The following is a 20,930-nucleotide window of genomic DNA, read 5'->3' as shown; positions in this document are numbered from 1 at the left end:
AATATCACAAAATGTTTTTGATACTCCACTTCAAAATCATGTGTAGTGAGCAGCATTAGGGCAGTGCAGACTGGGAAAACACACATCTTTCAGGATCAGGGAATAAATTCATAGTTCTTTGCAGAACATGTAGAAAATTCAAGTACAGTGGTACCTCTGGTTAGGAACTTAATTCATTCTGGAGGTCCGTTCTTAACCTGAAACCGTTCTCGAGGTACCACTTTAGCTAATGGGGCCTCCCGCTGCTGCTGTACCGCCGGCGTGCAATTTCTGTTCTCATCCTGAGGTAAAGTTCTTAACCCGAGGTACTACTTCCGGGTTAGCAGAGTCTGTAACCCAAAGTGTTTGTAACCCGAGGTGTTTGTAACCTGAGGTACCACTGTGTATATTTTAGAGAATGTTTTGATATAGGTACACATCACAGAGAGGCTTTCATTGGCTGAAACACACACATTACTTGCAGACCTGTGCCTGCAAGACACATCATGTTCATGTAGAGGTCCTTTGGCAAGAAGAAAATCAGCTGCAAACCCTTGGGCTGTAACGGAACTGTATTCTGAACAAACTACTACTCCAGTGGTACAAAGCCAGGAAAACATATGCCCACAACATGAGATGAAGTATTTCCAGAATGTTGCTTTTTCCATGGAAGACCATTCTCAACTCAAGTAGGATGGAAATCTGGAACAGAAGCTTGTGCCCTCACATAGGACAGTACATTTGTGTGTAGACACAAAGACGTCAGCACATTTACTGGCGCAATGAGCAGTGAAAGAGGAAGTGGTACTACTTAGAAATATTTTGAGTTGATTCCCCATTGGGAAACCGTTAACACACCTAGTCTGAATAGATGAATTTGAAGATGGAATAGTTCAATCAGGAAGCTCCAGAAACATGTTAATGAAAGTTGTTGTTTGTTTGAAAAATTACAGGAACAATTTTCTGTGGGTTTATTAAGTCTGAGCTTAAGACATCAAATAAATCACGCACAACAGAAAGGACTTACAACGGTTTCAGATCACAGCAACATGTCATTTCAACCATGTACAATTTTATTTTGGATACCAAAAAAATTTAAAGCCAGAAATGCATTGTATGAGGCCAAGTGGAATGTCTACACTTAAACCCATTCTATCCATCTCTATCCTCAAATGCTCCATTTCGCTTTGAAAAGTCACATTTATGCCCCTTCCACCCCAAAGAACTCTAGAAACAACTCTTTAGGTAATGAAATAAAATCCTTTTCTGAAAAAAGGCTTTTTTAAAAAAAGAAAGAAATGTACTTAGAAAAAAGAAGGGTTTGAAGCACTTGAAAATACAAGGCAAGGAAGACAAGACAGAATTATCTCTGCAAGTAGAAACAATTTGTTTTGTGTGTGTGTTTTTTTTACAATTTTTGAAATACAACTTTTGAAGATGCTAAGCTCAATGGATGAGCATATGCTTTGACACAAAAGGTCTCAGGTTGAGTCTCCAGCATCTCCAATTAAGTAATTTCTGATAGCCAGGTTGGAACAAAGCCTTTGACTCGTATTAGTTCATCAATAAATAGTGTACGGCTACATGGACCAGACCTCTATATAAGACTGTTTCCTATCTTCCAATGACACCTAACAAAGGAAGTCAGCTGTGTGAAATGAAAATACCTTCAGTTCAACCACAGCTCTGACAAACTTTATTTCCTGGGCCAGAATACAGGATATGGGAAAGGCATAGCCAACCATTTCATGTTTTCAGTCATGGTAGCTGGAATAACATTGATAGTAGGTAGAAGTTGATTACTGTATTTAGGTGTGGTGGAACAAATATAGCTTACGACAGCATAAGTCTAATTTGCTGTTTAAATTTCATCTTGAGCTTCCATGGATTTAAAATTCAGCAAGTTCAAATCAGATTAATATTGCCATTTCATCGGGTCTTTCCTTGATGCCTTTAGCTGGTCAACATTGCAACAGCTGAGAATCAGAAGGGAGGGGAAAACATTATGGGTTAAATGGCTTATTAGTTAAGAATATTTGGACAAATTGCTTTCGATCACTTTCTAGAAACTATGCTCCAAAATGGGATTCGCCAAGCTATATTTAAAAGTGCCCAAGCTATGACAGCATATTCAGCAGGCTGCGTCAGAAGGTTCTACTGATTTGAGCTGTATATGGCTGATACACACATAAATTTATGCCCTGTATGTGTCTACATGAGTAAAGTCAAACAATAATGGGTGCTTCTGTACTATAGTGGTTTAAAAATAAGTGCCTTCTGCATTGATTGAATTAAATTCATGTATAGGAGGTATTTTCCCCAGTAGTGATGTATTTTCCCAGTAGTGATGTATGGAAGTGAGAGCTGGACCATAAAGAAGGCTGATTGCTGAAGAATTGATGCTTTTGAATTATGGTGCTGGAGGAGACTCTTGAGAGAGTCCCATGGACTGCAAGAAGATAAAACCTATCCATTCTTAAGGAAATCAGCCCTGAGTGTTCACTGGAAGGACAGATCCTGAAGCTGAGACTCCAATACTTTGGCCACCTCATGAGAAGAGAAGTCTCCCTGGAAAAGACCCTGATGTTGGGAAAGATGGAGAGCACAAGGAGAAGGGAATGACAGAGGATGAGATGGTTGGATAGTATTCTCGAAGCTACCAGCATGAGTTTGACCAAACTGCGGGAGGCAGTGGAAGACAGACGTGCCTGGTGTGCTCTGGTCCATGGGGTCACGAAGAGTCGGACACGACTAAACGACTAAACAACAACAACATAGGAGGCATACTACAGAACATGAAGGTTCATTGTCAACAAGGAAACCAACAACATTTGTGAACATTTGTGTGGGTATATAGAATATCAGAACTCTTCTGTCTTGCTTTCTGTGTTACATAGAGAAGCCCGGGAAGCACAAGAGCAGTGGTTCGCAAAGGGTGTGGTGTGCCACATTGGAGACGATGGCAAGCATAGGGGCAAGATTCAAGGACAATCAAAGTAACATTTAAATATTTCAGTGTAGTATAGTATCAAAATTTGCAAAATGTGGATGCTCTTTCAAAATCAAGCACTGCTAGGAGTTGTTTCGCTGTTTTTGTTTTCCAACAATAAATGGAGCCAGTGATTTTTTATTCTAAAAAGTTTGGCCCAGAGACAAATTTAAGAACCACTGCACTAGAGTGTCATGCACTGGCAATATCCTTAAGAAACTTTTTAAAATTAGAACTACTCATCTCCTCTTAATATGACTAGAGCTAGTAATAAAAGATTTGCTTAACTAAAAGAACTGCGGAACATTGTTATATATTTATGTCTACAAAATAATTGAAGGTTTTAAGCCATCTCAGGCAGTATTTAAGTAATTCCAATATGGCAGAAATGTCATATTGTCTAAATAGTCATGTGGTCAAAATCTCTCTCCTGTGCTGAAGCTGCATCAAATTCTGTGATACTGAACTGGCACAGCAAGCTATAGATCTTATCTTACCTCTATATTCTGTCCATGAGAGGGAAGAATGAAATGGGGCAGCTTCAGGAGGTATCATCGGCCACATAAAATTAGACTTGAGATACTTTGTGGACGCAGTTTTACTACCCACACATTACAGCATGGTAAGAACTAGGGCCAATTCATTTAATTGGTTTCTCAAAAGGAAGCGACAAACATGAAACAGACCTGTATGGAATCAGGTTGTCATGAATTGTTACACTTCACACCATACACCATCTTGGCTGTGAGTCCTGGAATACTTGCTCCCTGCCTTGCTGGTGTTTTTCCACCCGAGAGACTCCAATCACAAAAGCTGAGACTCTTGGGTTGGGGTATTGTTTAGGGGTTTTTGTTGCAGGGAGGTTGTTGCTGTTATTGATATTCTTATTATTTGTATCTTTATTTTAGATCTTATTATGATTTATGTGGAAATTGTTTCAATTTGGATGGGTACTGTTTCATGTTTTATTTATTGTCTATGACTACTTTTGTTGTGTCTGTAATATTCATGTTGCAAGCTGCCTTGATCGTGCTTTTACCTATGGAAAGGCGGCTTACAAACAAAATGATGTATTTACGTACACCAGTTTTACCAAGAAATGCTCTAAAAGAACCATCTGTAGCTAAAACAATTGTCAGTCACATTAAATCATCACAATATAAATATTATGTTCTATTCAGCAAAAAGGACCATCAGACCATTTCCAACTTAAATTTTATAATAACAGTGGTATAAAATTAAGCTCATTAAGCGTACATGTGCATTAGACATATCAATATCCTCAAATTAAAGCCATACTGTTTTGACCGATACAAGACAATTTTTGCTTCAATAGTAATAAGAACCATTGGCCAAATTTAGACATTACATTAAAACTATGGTTGAGATTGAGCCACTTGAACTCATGCACTTACTCATTCCTTCTCCTCCTTCACACCTATGGGAGAACACTGAAAGCATCTATTTTGTTTTGAATAAACCAGTTTCCCATTACATCGAACCTCAGGAATGTGTGGTTCATCCTTCCTCTGGATAGCAAACAAAACCATCTGAAATCAGTTTGATTCTGGTTTACTTCGAACTAGCAAGAGTTGGAATGAAAGACAGCTTTTGAAGTTCAGACAAAATATGAAACTGCAGTTTATTTGAAACCAAAAGTGAAAGCTTTCAATCTCCACACCTCACACATAAAGTAGGAAAGGGAAGGAATGTGTGTGACCCCAAGGCACACTGAAGCCCATTCTTGTAACATTAAGTATTATAACATTAAATAATGTAAAACATGACATCTCTATCCAGCCAACATTTAGACATGTATGAAAGAGAACATAAAGCTCCAAAATATTTGAAAAATCCTCCTTGAATTTCAATCAGAAGAGTCACAGGAGAGGGCAATTGCAAGTTCAGGTATGGCAAAAATTGTAATCCAGAACCAGGACTTGGGAGTCTGAACACCCACTCCCTCCAGCCAGGATTTTTACAAGCACAAGTTAAAACTGCATGCCCTTTGGTAAAAAAAATAAAGCCTTTAATTTCATAAAATATATAGCCTCCACTGGAGCTCTAATTTACCTTTTATGAGGGTACTATATCATACAAAGGAAACTATTCAGCAAAGAGGTAAACATACTGAAGTCCACTGAAATCGCTAAGCTGAAACATGTTGAATTTTGTGTTGAATCATGACCAACATTCACTGGCCAACCAGCCAATCTGGCAATGTTGGCGTGTTACTGACTCTTATTTGAAGGGAGAAAGTGAGGTGAAGAATCAGGTTGTCACCCAATCCTAAACGTGTTCACTGGAGAAGACATTAAACAAGCATCTCCTTAATTCACAATGCTCAACATTTCTGTGTACGTGCAAACTTCATGATCCATTATATTTTACTGTGACCGTCAGCAATGCAACAAATCTGTACAGCAAATCTTAATGAGTCATTTCATGCTACACGTTCTCTGAGGGCACATTCAGGTACATGTTTCAGGATTCTACTACAATCCATCAGGGCAAAAAAGAATGGAAGCATGAGCATCTTTGATTTAACATATTAGAGGACACATAGTGCTTCCAGCACAGAAACTAATCTATTGAGGAGAGTAACATTTGAAGCATTAAATTAGGTTCTTTAAAAAAACCACCCAAAAAAACCCTTGGTGTTCTGATCTTACCTTTAAAACTTTAAATATTTAAACACTTGAGGATGTTCAGATCAAAGCTTTTAAGACTTCAAATCCCTACAGCAAATTAGCTCTGCAATGAAGTTAAACCATCTATTAGGCTTGACCATTCAACATGTTACTTCTGTCTGTAGCAGAAGGGCTGAGTAATTGCTTAGAAGTTACCCTTTTTACCTGTGTGTCCTATTCCTAACAGAAGGCCTCACTGTGGGAAGAAGTTAATTCCACCACCTTAAAATAGGTAGTGGTTTGACTCTTCTTTAATAGATCCTACCTGGTTCCAAAGGTTTTAGAAAATCTACAGTCTCTCAATATTCCCTTCCCAGGCAAGTTGACCAAGAGGGTAGTGGCCAGCAAGCAGAAGCAAATTATCTATATCCATTCTGATCTGGTTTGGACACAAGAATAGCCTTGATTACCTTTATCAGGAGAGAGATGGGGATGGTGACTGTGTTGTTTCACCTTCACCCCTCAGCAACTTTTGACACCACTGACCATGAGCTGGGAGTTGGAAGTACTATGTTCAGTGGTTCCACTACCTATAGGGTTGCTACCAGATAGTACTAGAAGGAGATTGCTGCTCAGCAATAAACTGATAAAATTGAGATACTGTGTGTGGGGGCTCCCATGTCCAGAAATTAGGAGTGTGGCCTGTTCTAGGATAAACTGCACTGCCTCTGAAGGAATAGGCTTGTAGTATTCCTGGATTCTGACACATCACCAACTTTAAAGAGACTCTTATGGATAGGAGTGCTGATGTCCAGCTTAGGCCGATTCACAAGCTACAGCCACTCTTGCACCAGGACAGCCTGGCTCCAGTTGCCTTTGCTCTAGGAACCTGTCTGGACTGCTGTAGAACGTGACTGCTAGGCTAGTAAGTGACACAGAACATCCCTGGTCCTGAAAGTGCTGCTGGTTTCCAGTGAGCTACCAGACCCATTTCAAGCTGTTAGTGCCAGTATATAAATGGCTTGGGCCCCAATTACCTAAATGAACACCTTCTTGAGGATCAACCACATCAGATTCTACAATGGGGCTGCCTAGTTGGTGTTGACCTACGACAGGGCCTTTTCAGTAGTAGTTTCCCATTTGCGAAATTGCTCTTTCTCGAGAGGTGGGTCTGTCTCCATCATTACTGACTTTCAGAAGGCATCTGAAAATCATAGAATGTAGAGTTGGAAGGGATCCTGAGGATCACCTAGTCCAACCCTTGCAATGCAGGAATATGCAGATGTCCCATATGGGGATCAAACTTGCAACCTTGGTGTTATCAGCACTACACTCTAACCAACTGAGCTATCCAGGCTGCCTTGATCCATGTTCCTGTTTACCCAGATACTGTTCCTTGCAACCCTGCGATCCCTGGAAGAAAGAACCTTTTTACCTGTGACTGTAAATTTACCTGTAAATTTTTTGAATGTTGTTATGTTAGCTGTTTTTCTTTTTAAAAAATAAATAAATATTGTTTTACTACGGATGTGTTTGCTGCCCTGAGCTCCATCAGATAGAAGGGCAGGCTCTAAATTCAATAAATAATAGTAATAGTAACAATAATTACAACAACAGAGGACATTTAACATGTTTCAAAGTTTTGCCTGAATATGGATTTGAATTCAATAATAACTCTCAAGCCTACTTCTGTGTTTTGGAGTCACATGTTGCACTCGGGATTTAAGACAACACACACACACATAAAACAAAGCTATGTTACAAGCATTTGGTATTTACAACACTATCTTCATGTGAAACTATTTTTTGGTAATGGCAGCTTAAAACAAACACCCTTTTCTCTGAAAATGTACCATTAAGCGTTCCTTCTACATGAAGCCACTGTCTCGCATATTAAAGAAACTGCTGTTTACATTTGTGGTGTCACTTAGACTAGTGATGTGCTCCTGATCCAAGCCCCATTCACCTTCATCTTCTTCCTCTGGCTCAGCTTCTGACCCATTGCGAGAGTTCTCGTACAAAAATATTTGTTCATCTACATGAGCCGGGGCTAACCGATTTCTCTTAGCACTAACAATGTTTGCAGAGGAACCAAAGAGACGTTCAGGGAAAACCCTTGTGGCCACAGTACACCAGTATTTCTGAAGTACCTTTGGCAAAACAGGAAATAAAGCTAGCCTGTCAGACCACCACTTGAGTGGATCTTCATTTAGTCCAAGAACTTTCTGGGATTTGAAATTACTCAGCTCCTCAATAATCTGAGCATGCCACTCCTCTTGGTCTTCAGCACCCCCTGTCTGGCAAAATATCTCTGCAAGCATGTTATTGATGGCGCTGGTAGGAGGAGGGGTAGAGGAAATTGCCATTTTTTTCACTGGTGGCTCTTCAGACAATGCAAAAAACTTTTCTTCAGGCCTCAATGTGTTCTCCTTTTCTTCCTCTAGGAGACTTTTTGCGTCCTCTACTACTCTGTTTTCAACCTGCTGTCTCTCAAATGCTGAAAGAAATGGAAGTTTCTTGTACCTGGGGTCCAGGAAAGTTGCAACGTTGAGAAACATGTCTATATCGGGCGCATGCTGGTATGTTGTGGACAATTCTTTGGCTATCACTTCCTTTGCCATACTGATTTCTTTCAAGTCATTTTCTTTGATGTTTAGTGTTGTGTTCAGCAGCATGTGAAGGAGAGGTTTCACCATACTTATTGTGGGGTATTTGGAAGCAGACATCATTTCGGCAACCTGCTTGAACGGCTGGAGCAAGTCCACCAAGCCTTCAATTGTATTCCACTCATTGGCTTCCAGCATCAGGTGGTGATTATTGCTGTCCTCCACAAGAACTGCGGCAATTACGAACTGCTGCTCCTTGAGTCGCTGCAGCATGGCAAGAGTGCTTCCCCACCAGGAAACACGATCGCTCACAAGCATGCAGGGTGGAGTGTTCTGCTGCTTCTGCTTCTCGCTCAACATGCACATGGCTACTGAAGACTGCTGAAAATATTCCACCAGCTTCCGACACCTCGACAGGAAACCACACAGCTTCGGAAGCTGAAAAGCTCGCTGTATACCCAAATTAAAAGTTTGCCCTAAGCAAGGCATCTGCACTGGAATGTCGAGAAGAGAGCAAGCTTTCACAATGTCTTTCCCATAATCTGTTGTAGCACCAAAAACTTTTGTATTGATTCCCCATTCAATGAATATCTCATAAAGTACTCGCGTAATTGTCTCTGCGGTGTTTTCCTCGGGCACTTCAAATGTTTTTAAACACCGGGAATTAACAGCCAGGCAGCTGGAAGAGCCGCTACTGAGAAAATGAACTGACAGTGTTACGTAGGATCTGTTCTGGTTCCCGCTTCTCCACATGTCAGAGGATATGCCGCACCACGGGATATCAGTTAGCTCTTTTAGCACAACATCCCTGACAGCCATATATTTTTCAGGAATCGCTTTTGTGCAGAAATACTTTCTACAAGGAAGTTCATATCTGGGGTCGGCCGTTCTTAAAAGATTCTTGAAGGTTGGCTCATCTACAATGGAAGGAGGATATAACCCTTCACATATTAAGCTAATCACTGCCAATGTTAGCTCTTGGTGCTTTTTATTCTCGTAACTGTGACCTGCCTTCATAATTAAGGTGTCCTGAACAGCCTGCTGAGACGATTCTGGCTTCAGTTTTGAAAACGCCGTGGCAAAGGCCTCCCTCATTTGCTCAGTGTTGCTTTTCACAAACTCGCAAAACTCGTCTGGATGATTCTTTTCAAGGTGGTAAGAGAGGTTGGACGTGTTTCCTGAATAGGCTATCTGTGCCATGCAAATGCGGCAGTAGATTTTCTTCCACTGCATTATACATCCTTCCGCATTGGTATCAAAGCCAAAGTACTTCCACACTTTGCTCTTTGCTCTTGGGTGGGCCACTAACTTTAGGTCTGACGGGGAAGTTTCCAAACTTTTATTCTCCATTGCTTCTTGGCCACAGTCCCAACCTTTTGGTTCTTCACTCATTAATGAGCACCTGATAAAAGGCAGCAAACAAACATAAAATGAGAAAGCGTAGGTCTGATCAAATATGAGAAATCAGTGCTTTTGTGAACAAGCACAATATACTTAGTATTATTTGAATACGTTTGAGGGTGGCTCCCACTCTGCAAGTAGGACACACCACAGCCTATGTATCTGGACACCATATGGCAAATTCAGGGTGTTGACAGAAGACTTGTCCAAAACTAAAAGTTACGTGGTATGTGGAACTAGAGCCAATGTCTCAGTGTAAAGGTCTCAGTTTTAGCTTGCATTCCTCTCCTTACCGCAAGCAACTTATGCCATTTCAGCAGACAGAACACTAAGGGAACAAAACATTTTGGATGGCCTTGACAGCTGACCAAAAATTGGGTTGCCACAAATATGCTCCTTCCTCCAACTCTGCAGGAGGGGAAGCTTATCTCCCAGCATGGCCTTGTTTCTGCTGGCACTCTGAGCACTTCCAAAGCACAGCAAAATGTCAAGGATGATTTCCTGCCTTGTTCTCTGCCTAAGAAGATAGTAAGAGTTGCTCCGTGTTCTTCAACTCTGGGTCCCAGATGTTGTTGGACTGCAAATTAGCCAATGGTCAGGACTTATTAGAGTTGCAGTCTATCACCAGCTGAGGACCCAAGGAGAAGCAGGCTGACCTATGTCATGCTGACCTCTATAAGACCTGATAACAATGCACAATGTAACTGCAGGAACACTCCTCCCCATATCCAAGCTCAGGTGGTCAGGAATTCATGACACTTACCAATGGGAGGAAAGACACCATGGCAAGTGAGTATCTCAGTTCTTGACAATATTTAAGCCCTAATTAATTCAGGTTTGTACATACACGCTGTGGGCAGCCAATTGTGTGATTAAGAATTGCCTCAACGGGAGCTTGTGTAAATTAGTTGACTGTTGTCTTTTCTCTCTCTCCCTTTGAGGTTATCGGTGCGCTACAGTTAATTAAAATAGGTATGTGTGGCTGTACAGGCAGGCCGGTAGACATTTTTGTGGGCTTTAAATGTTGTGAATTTATTTACAAGGTAGGATTAAGCACTTCTACAGCCCCAGACATTACCAAATTTTATAGCAACCTAAATTGTTTATAACTTTCGATTTCAACATCCTCTTGCAAATAATTTAAAAGAATATTTATTGAGTGGGACCCGTTTAGGTCAACGGAGTTAGGTTTCCCCCCAGATTATATGTAAACAAATGTTACGCTGTGTTTAATGTAACTTAAAATATTGAATAAAAGGGACGCGGGTGGCACTGTGGGTAAAACCTCAGCGCCTAGGACTTGCCAATCGTCAGGTCGGCGGTTCGAATCCCCGTGGCGGGGTGCGCTCCCGTCGCTCGGTCCCAGCGCCTGCCAACCTAGCAGTTCGAAAGCACCCCCGGGTGCAAGTAGATAAATAAGGACCGCTTACCAGCGGGAAGGTAAAGGGCGTTTCCGTGTGCTGCGCTGGCTCGCCAGATGCAGCTTGTCACGCTGGCCACGTGACCCGGAAGTGTCTGCGGACAGCGCTGGCCCCGGCCTCTTAAGCGAGATGGGTGCGCAACCCCAGAGTCGGACACGACTGGCCCGTACGGGCAGGGGTACCTTTACCTTTACCTCTAAAATCTTGAATAAATAGGGCAGAAGCTACACATAACTAGTGGAGGCAGAACCACCACGGCAGTTGCTCCACAGCTGAACAAGAAAGCCAATTTGAAAGATCAGCAAGCAAGAAAAGTGGCTTGCCCTGTTCATTCTTGTAAGCTATAGTCACCTCTGAATGTGCACACACTTCTCTTGCATGCATAGTTTTGAAGGAATGTCCTAAACCAATTGACTGAATTTAAATAATTCACATTAGCTAATTGGTTTCAGTGGAACTTCACAAATACACACCACCCATAGATCTTCAGCTTCCTTTCTCTTCCTGTCTTGTTTTGTGTTTGAAAATACTGCAATTTAAATAAATAAACATACAACTATTAGTATGTTATTGTTTTTTTCTACTGCTGTTATTGTTGCATTGTGATTTTTATGTTCTATGCCATCTTTCTGTATTTTCTATGCAAGTGTGATGTGTGTGTGTGTGTGTGTGTGTGTGTGTAAGCAATTCTAGAATCCTTGTATTAGTGCCCTACTAATTCCCTTGGGGATAACAAATAAGTGTCAGGTCATCCAGGAAAGTCTCTTGGCTGCCCCTTTCATTAGTGCCTATCAGACTCCTTCAGGCCACCAGAATCTGCCTACATATCCTGATGCTGACTCCTTTTACAATCCCCTAAGACACTCAAATACGCGCCACAAACATCTGTATTTCTGGAATGCAACTTAATTACTCAACATATTCAAATTTACATAATTTACATTCATTAATGAGATGCTCAAGGCTAAGAATATTTAAGAAGTCAATCCTGAAAAAATTAAGATGCCTAAGAAGGTGCCTGGCTGATTTAAACTAATCTTCAAAGAGTTGCAATTACAGTTGCTGCTGAATAAGAAGCAGCAATTCTTACCTAAACCTCGCTGCTTAGAAATTGATGCATTCTTTACTGTGATTAATACCCATGCTTTGAAACTGTCAGACCAAATTATTGACCCAATCTTGTTCTGCCACATCCTTCCCAAAGAGACAGCAGCTTAAAAGATCCACAATATGTTGTCTCACAACTCCTAACTGACAAGGGAAACAAAAGATAAAGCAACATATATAGATTCAAATTGTTACATATACGGAGAGAGAGACTCTGATATGAAGATTCATATCAGTATCTACTTTTGTTTCAAGTGCCACAGTTTTAGGGCTAATGTCCAGAAGTTTGGGGCCTAGAGACTTTCTCCTGGAATACAGAGAAGCTTGGAAGCAAGAGGAAGTGGACTAAAAATTGCTTCTGAATAAATTAATAAATAAAAATACATGAAGAATCCACAAGAATTTTGATCCGTATACTTTTAAGTCAATAATAATTAAAATAATAATAATCCAGAGGCATGTAGCAAGCCTGCTGCCAAATAAAAGGTTCAGAGTTCAGGTGTTCCCTGGATTCATCCTGCCACTATACATGTGGCAACCATTTTAGGCAAGTCCAACTGATGTGCGACTGTCAAAGCATGGGTCCCTTTGGACCCAGGAGAGGGCAGAATGGGGGTGTGGTGGGGGCAGAACAGGCAGGCTTATGCACACTCTGCTGACGTGCCCTTTGACCCAGAATGCAACCCCCACAGATACAGGGAGTTGCTTGTAAACTTAGTATTGTAAAACCTTAATTAGCAGAAGGTTGTTTGGGAAGGAAGGGAGAAAGATTAAAGTCTGCCTTTATTTTGGTCAACTGCTGCCACCAACTCCACCATCTGCCTAAATGCTTGGTAAAGGTAAAGGGACCCCTGACCATTAGGTCCAGTCGCGGACGACTCTGGGGTTGCGGTGCTCATCTCGCTTTACTGGCCGAGGGAGCCGGCGTACAGCTTCCGGGTCACGTGGCCAGCATGACTAAGCCGCTTCTGGCGAAACCAGAGCAGCACACAGAAACGCCATTTACCTTCCCGCCGGAATGGTACCTACTTATCTACTTGCACTTTGACGTGCTTTCGAACTGCTAGGTTGGCAGGAGCTGGGACTGAGCAACAGGAGCTCACCCCGTAGCAGGGATTTGAACCAACAACTTTCTGATCGGCAAGCCCTAGGCTCTGTGGTTTAACCCACAGCACCACCCGTGTCCCATGCCTAAATGCTAGAAGAGGGTTAATGTAGAACATAGAACATAGCATTTTCATCTGTTGATAAACCAGCCTGAGTGATATATATTCCCACAAATAAGTGGGGAAAGGGGATCATATAATCAGTACAGTATGTGGGCTGCCGTCAGCCCTGGTTCCTTACGTTGTGCATGGTCATCCCACCCTTAATTCAACACATTGTCAGAAGTCTGATACTAGGACTTGGATACACCGCCTGCCCTTGGTCTTAAAATCTAGTAGATTTTACTTATCTAGCAATAAGTAAACCACATGGAAATCTCATATATCTATGTCTAATGATGCTGGACAGTACAAAGCAGCATACAAAAGCACACATTACACATCCAGCAGACATGTTTTTCAGATGAAAAAGGAAGAAGTCTTTAGGCTGCAATCCTGTGCACTAGGGTCACCCACACATACACTTTAAGCACTTTCATACCACTTTAACAGTCATGGAGAATCCTGGGAACTGTAGTTTCTTAAGGGTGCTGGGAACTGCAACTCTGTGACGTCAGAACCCTTAATGAGCTATAGTTCCCAGAAATTTGCCTGGCCACTAAAGTGGTATAATAGTGTTTTAATAGCATGGTTTGGATGTAATCTAGGTGTGTGTGGAGAACCTTCAGCCCTGAACTACAACTCCCATTAGCCCCAGCAAACATGGTCAATGATCCGAGTTAGAATTCAGCAACGTTGGCAGGTACAAAGATTTCCTACACCTGCTATATGTATTTACTTTGAATAAGCCCCAACGAACTAAGTGGGATTCGCTTCCAAACAAACACACATAGGTTTGTGCTGTTAGCGGCCTGTTTAGAATATAAAATAAAGGTGCAGAATGCATTTAATGCATCGTCAAATGCAATCAAAATGCACTTATGAGACAGATTTCTGAAAATGTAAACCAAAAGTTAAATACAGTACAGTGGTACCTCTGGTTACATACTTAATTTGTTCCGGAGGTCCGTTCTTAACCTGAAACTGCTCTTAACCTGAAGCACCACTTTAGCTAATGGGCCCTCCTGCTGCCACCGTGCCACTGCCGCACTTTTTCTGTTCTCATCCTGAAGCAAAGTTCTTAACCCAAGGTACTATTTCTGGGTTAGCGGAGTCTGTAACCTGAAGTACTACTGTAAAAACTTTTTACAGCTAAAAATGTTTTATGCACACAGTCAGCAATTAAGCCACAAGGAAAGCTACATCCTATATATCAAACATTAATTTAAATGAAGAATTCAATACTACTGGTTCTGTTGCAATGAGGATGCAGAAGATAAGACTTAGCACAGCGTCCCTTTAGCATGAGAAAGTAGCTGACCTCATGTGGCATTTCTCTGCAGGCCTAAGCATGGTTAATTGTACCACATCAGGGCAGAAACATCATTCAAAATAAGGATTGTTTAACCTACCCAGGCACAAACTAATTAAGAATGGTTCTTGCACTCCGGCTGCAAAGTTTTTAATATAACATGTCATAAAGAAAACAATGCTATCAAGAATGACCGCCCAATGTATTTTTAGCCCTAACTATTCTTACAGAAAAGTAAAACATTACTTTCCGACTCAAAAAATAGTCACATCTACCTTGTGAACTTTATTGTATTTTTGTTGTCTGCTTTAAAGAAATAAGCAGACCTTGAAAAGCAATCAGAAATTGAGCAAAACAGACCAACATTATCCAATGAAGACACATTATGACATCTGAACTGTTAACAATTCTAGAACTTAAGAGGTTCTCCACCCCCTTGGTACAGTTGAAATATGCTACAGAATATACATAAAAAACTTTACTTACAGATTGGCATGTTTGTATTCAGCTTCATAAAATACAGATAGAAAAGTGAAAACTCAAAAGCTATCTCTACTTTTAAGAGGATGGTGACCAGCCAAGATTCTGTAGTTTCCCAGATCCTGCGGCCTCACACTGCAACTCTGAAATGCATCACTAGGCAGGGACGGTCTGCTTTTTCTCTTTAGATAACCAACAAATCCTAGCCTAAACACACTGACTCAGAAGTTACAGCCTACTGCTTCCATTGGTCTTACTAGGACAATGTGATCCTCTTGACCAGGGTGTGTCGCCTGCTGCAACGTACCTTTTCTGCCCACAGCACTTCGAACCCTGACATTGTCCGCGGTTCCTACCGCGGTTCCTACTACCTGTATTATCACCTGTAACAGCATGCACTTATAACAGGTCGGTCCAACCTAGGAGCCACAGGTTTGCGGCTGCAAGGGGGCGTGTACGCATTTGCTAGAGGTCTGCATGCCTCCGGGGGGCGAGAGGCGCAGGTGGGGCTTGGTAAGGACACTGACACGGCCGAGCCAAAGCTCTGCGATGTCAGGCCCGAGAAAAGAAGACACCCGCCCCCCCCCCCCGGGCAGCGACAAAACAAAGCCAGGGGAAGCGGGCGCCCAGGTGCGCCCTCCTTCCGCGGAAGCAAAAAATTGGCTTGGCTCCCCTCCACCGCTGCCAGTTGGGATTTTCAGAATGATAATCCCTGGAAGAAAAAACCTTTCCTCGCCTCCGCCGCCGCCCCGGGCGGAAGAAAAGCGAGCTCGTGTTGCTCGCCCGCCCGCGCGCACGCTTTCCTTTCGCCACCCGCGCCACTTGGCGAGGTGGCAGGCGCTGAGAGAGGCGCTTCTTTGACCAGCCTTTCCACCCCAGAAGCCCGCAGCCCTTACTAACCTGGCTTCAAAGGCCAGCCTGGTCGGAGGAGGCGGCGGAGCAGCTGGTGCAACACGACGCGGAAGCCGATCCAATAGACTCGTATCGCAGGCAGCGCCAGCGAGAGGAGCGACATGGCTCTTTGGCCGCCGCCGCCGCCTCCGGCTCTGCCTTGTGCTGTTTCTCGGCTCGAAGGAGAAAGGAGGCCGGTCACCACCCTCGGCAGGAGGAGGCGCAGCCCAGGCGACACGCCTCCCGGGCTCCGGAGCGCTCGGCTCACAGCACTCGCTAGCTACACCCAGCGGAAGAGGAGGAGGAGGAGGAGAAGTCCTTTTCCGGGCATGTGCGCGCTTCTGCTCGCGATCCGGGTCTCTCGCTCTCCCCTTCCTTACACCCTCCCTTCCACACCATGCGTGCAGCTGGGCTGAGGTTACATACACTTTCCCATTCCTACCCCCGCGCTAATTTCGGCAGCAAGAATTTGCATGCTTTGAAATAGGGCTCTGAGCCAGCTAGGGTGTGAAATGAGGTCACTTGCCGGAATGTGGAACAATAGAGAACATAACGCCTTATTCACTTGCTTTGGAACACGTATTTCTCATTCAAAGGAAGCTGCTGACTACCTTACGGTGTAAAGTACTAGAGAAACTAGTAGATTTTTAAAATTAAAATAAACGCTGGTTAAACGCATGCTTGAAAAATACCTTTCAACGCTGACATTCAAATTTGCCTGCAATTCTGCCCAGTAGGAACTTAGAAGGCAAGCAGGACAAGAGGGAGGGTGTATTTATTTTTAAGTCTGGTGTTTCTAATGCAATTCTCCCTTAAAGGTGTCAGACCTCTTGTTAAAATGTTTTCACGGGCTCCTTCACAACCCATCTACAGCAATTATCTTCCAGGATGGAGGGCTCTGACTAGAATATATATTGCTGCTGCTGCCCTTGGATAAGGTGACCTGGGAAGACAAAGCTTGGTTAAAAGAACCCATGAAAAGAAGAAAAGAATTGTATTTGTTTGCCTGCTCTTATTCCCTGTATTCACTCCATCAAGGGTGCCTGTGGTACCCAAACCATCCTTCAAAGCACAACACATTCATGGCATTCATTCAGTAGAATCTATGACTCAGTAACAAATAGAAGGAATTGATGTGGGCAAGACTCTTGCAGTCATGCAGCCAGCTTCCTGCTCTCTTGACCCCTGCCTCACCTGGCTGTTGAAAAGCAGTCAGGAGGGGTTGACTGGATGGGTCCAGAATGTGGTAGATACATCACTATGTGACAGGGTGCTGCCTACTGTTCTTAAACAGGCAGGGGTGCACCTGTATCAAGGAGAGGGCCAGGGAGAGTGCAACTCTGCTTCTTGATACCTCCACAACTTTTGATACCATGGACCATGGTATCCTTCTGTACCAACTCTGTGGGGGCACTGTTATACAGTGGTTTTTCTTGCTACCTAGAGGGTTGTGTCCAGAAAGTAGCATTGGGAGACTGGGTTCCAGCTGTATGGTCTTTGCACTATAGTGTGCCACAAGGTACAATCTTCTCCCCAATGTTGTTTAGCATATATATGAAGTCACTGGGTGCAGTCACTAGGAGTTTGGTAGCAAACAGTCATCAATACACTGTTGACATAACAGCTCTTCTTCATAGCATTTGAGTCAGGGGAGGCTGTTGTCTGAGCACAGTGATGGACTCAATGAGGACCACTAAACTGAGCTTGAACCGTGGGAAGATGGGAGCACTGTGGATTGACAGTTCTCATGCATACAAGATTGGCAAGGTGCCTGCTCAGGAGGGGGTTACGCTCCCTCTGAAACAACAAGTTCAGAGTTTGGGAACGCTCCTGGATCCATCTTTGTCACTGGAAGCTCAGCAGCTAGGAGTGCCTTTCACCCACTACAGCTGGTGCATCAACTATGGCTGTTTTTTGACGGATATTCTAGCCACGGTAATCCATGCATTGATAACTTCAAGGCTTGGTTATTTTGATATGTTCCATGTGGGGCTACCCTTGGGCCTGGTCTGGAGGCTGCAAAATGCTGTGGCTGGACTGTTGATGAAGACAGTCTGTTGCTAGCACATAACGCCAGTGCTCCAAAGTTTGCACTGGCAGCCCATACGCTACGGGGTCAGGGTCAAAGTTATTGTATTAATTTGCAAGGTCCTTAAAAACTTGAGTCCATGATACCTCAAGAATCACCTAATCCCTTATATACCTGCCTGATCACTAAGGTCTTCAGGGGAGTCACTGTTAGTAGTCCCCACCCCCACCCACCCGGCTCAGATGCATGGCTTGTATCTACCAGGAGCTGTGTGAGGAGCCAATTTCATGAAACTCCTTTTTCTGGTTTTTACTTTTTGTATTATATGCTTACAAACTTTATAGAAATGACTACAGTTGTTGATGTTAGGTGGAAGGCAGGTAAAGGTGTGGCCTTCACTTTGAAGTGCATTTCCAAGCAGTTTCTTCCTGCAACTGTTTGGAAATGCACTTCAAAGGCCATATCTCTCAGTGCTAATCAGAAACAACTTGGAAATACACTTCAGAGGCTTCAGAGGTATCGTTGTCACCCGACGCCATGATGTCACATGACTGACAGGCAGGTGCCTCCTTTCACCTGTCAAACCTGGCCCACTGGGCTGTAAAGATGCCTCGCCTCTGGTGTAAACAATATTGAGCTAAATGGACTCAGAATAATAACTTCCTTATATAGTATTCCTAAACAAGGAAAGTTGGCATATTATAGATATGGCTTATTATAACTATAAATTATTTGACTGGTTGGTGTTGTAGGTTGGTGGCCCAAAGTCCACTGTTTGAGAAACACTCGTGTAGTGCTTTAAAGGTCAAAAAGAGTACTTTAAATTGTACCTGGAAATGCACCAGTCCAACTGCTTTAGTAAAGGTGATACAGGCACTGACTGCCATGCCCCCATAGGACTCTGGAAGTCTGAAAGCATCTTTTGTATTGGTTTTAAGAGAAAATGCTTTGTAAAGAGGCTTATCTGTGACTTACAAGCAAAAGCCCCTTTTTATAAAACAACAAAGGAATCATTTTTTGCCTGCTTTTTGTTATTACTATTATTCCACATAGTTCTATACCAGAATAATTGACTGTTTGGGTCAATATGGAATAAATTATCTTCCTGTTCAAAAACTCTCTATTATAAAACTGGAATTGTATATTTGCAGAATGTTTTTCATTGCATGCGGTATGTCTCTTTGGTTGTTCTATTATTAAAGGAAAACACTTCCTCTAACCCATACACACAGCAATTGCAAACATAACTTGGTAGCTAATGGTGACCAATTTGTAACACATTTTGAAAACACAATCATTCACATTCATGGCAATTTAGATTCCATGACTGTAGCAGAGTTTGAGATGAATGCAGCTAGTCTTGTCCTATTGGAATAGATACATTTTCAAGTAGTTTGACATAAGAAAGTGGACAATCTACTTTGAAGTTTGAAATTTGTGGCCAGGCTACCATATGTGTCCTTGATCTTTGCACCATGCAGCTAATTAAAGCCACCAAAGGAAGTTTAAATATTTGAGTCACAAATGTGACTAATGTGTCTTTGACAGAAGGTGTACTCCTTGCTGTGTTAAAAGAGGCAGAAGTGCAAGCTGATTTCTTCTTTAAAAAGACAATCCTGGACTTCAATTACTGTTTGCCCTTTCTAAGCAATATCTTGGAGTGTGTGCTGGCCTCAACTCCAAGCGCTCCTGGATGACCATTCCAATATGGTTTTCTGTCTGAGTTTGGAAACTAATTCTGTAGCCCTGAAAAATTATCTTCACTGGGAGGAGTGTGCCCTTTTTGGATTCCCATTGACATCTCAGTGATTTCCAGTACCACTGAACGTTGTATCCTTCTGAGACAGGTGTCCAAACTGGGGCTCAGGGACACTGTTTTTCAGCAACTGAGGTCCATTTTGGATGGTTAGTCCCAGAAAGTGGGTTATTTTTTCCTGCTGCTCTTCCCTATGGTTCTTGGCTTTTGGCAAACATAGCCAAACAAAGCCCAGAAGGCCAAACAAAGCTCAGAAGGGTCTTTAGCTTACATGGTTTTTTTGCTGAAGACCTGTGCCTCAGGTGCTTACACAGTATTCCATGATACCATATCAGTTTGGGCAGTTGAACCTGAAGACAATGGTTGGAATTCAACATAGCACTAAGGAGATTGTTCCATCAGCACAAGCATTTCTGCTTGACCAGTGAAATGATCTCCCCTTCTCTTGCCTGCTGTTCTGGGGGTTTCTTCTGACGTTCCAGAGCAGATTGGAGGGAGCTGTAGGGAGAGTGGGAGGAAGTCCTGTTGCACTAGCGGGAATCCTTGCATTGGCTTCCACTAATGGAACTGGAGAGTTGAATAAGGCCCAATATTTATCTAAGCCAGGTATTGCTTTCACAGTGCCTCCAGATGTTTTTGTGCTGCTCCAACTAGCATGGCCAATGATTTGGGATGAAGGCAGTTGCAGTCCAACTAAATTGGGGCAGCACCACATTGGTTACCGTGATCTAATAGCTAGAGACATTTGCCGTGGGGTGCAGTTTACTAAAAGAGAAAGCAATCAAGGTGAAAGAGCAAACCAATATAGTTCTTCTTCGCCACAGCTCGGAAGATGTTTCATTGGTGCCATATTAACCAATTTGCTCCAATTTGCGATATATATTTCATTTCAAGTCAAACCATTTCCTTTACCGAAACGTTTACATCCACCCTGAGGAAATGGTACAGTAACTGAAAAATCTGAACTAATAATGCAATTGCACAGTATGTAGCTAGCTCAAAGAACAAAACTCAACATTTTTGTTCAGACATAACCATTCATATCAATTTCCTCCATATCTGCTATATCAGCCTGCCCCAACCCAAACCTCGCAACTGAACTAACAGTGTGGGTCCTAAGGTAC

General features: G+C 42.6%; 1 protein-coding gene and 1 long non-coding RNA gene across 9 annotated transcripts in view; one reads left to right on the top strand and one right to left on the bottom strand.

Annotated features, from left to right (window-relative positions):
- ZBED1 (zinc finger BED-type containing 1) overlaps positions 1–20,930 on the bottom strand; it is a 124,032-nt gene that overhangs the window by 76,240 nt on the left and 26,862 nt on the right. Inside the window, exons 1-4 of one of the 8 annotated variants that reach the window (XM_083437800.1) lie at positions 15,137–15,444; positions 12,117–12,277; positions 11,500–11,555; positions 4,170–9,606 (exon numbers count right to left, since the gene is read on the bottom strand). In XM_083437800.1, the coding sequence (XP_083293926.1) occupies positions 7,467–9,596 (2,130 nt within the window). In that variant the 5' untranslated portion in view covers positions 9,597–9,606; positions 11,500–11,555; positions 12,117–12,277; positions 15,137–15,444 and the 3' untranslated portion in view covers positions 4,170–7,466. Of the gene's footprint in view, positions 1–4,169; positions 9,607–11,499; positions 11,566–12,116; positions 12,325–15,136; positions 15,445–16,030; positions 16,384–20,930 lie in introns of those variants that run through there. The other 7 variants (XM_083437799.1, XM_083437803.1, XM_083437802.1 and 4 more) reach the window with 7 other exon arrangements.
- On the top strand, positions 761–5,606 carry LOC310676363. The gene is made up of 2 exons (XR_014510494.1): positions 761–2,289; positions 2,761–5,606. It is a non-coding gene; the product is annotated as an uncharacterized lncRNA (long non-coding RNA).

Source organism: Podarcis tiliguerta (genome assembly GCF_965153285.1).
Source record: "Podarcis tiliguerta genome assembly, chromosome: 4".
NCBI classification, from domain to species: domain Eukaryota; kingdom Metazoa; phylum Chordata; class Lepidosauria; order Squamata; family Lacertidae; genus Podarcis; species Podarcis tiliguerta.
The sequence above is the reverse complement of the archived record's forward strand: the minus strand, read 5'-3'. Positions and strand labels throughout refer to the sequence as shown.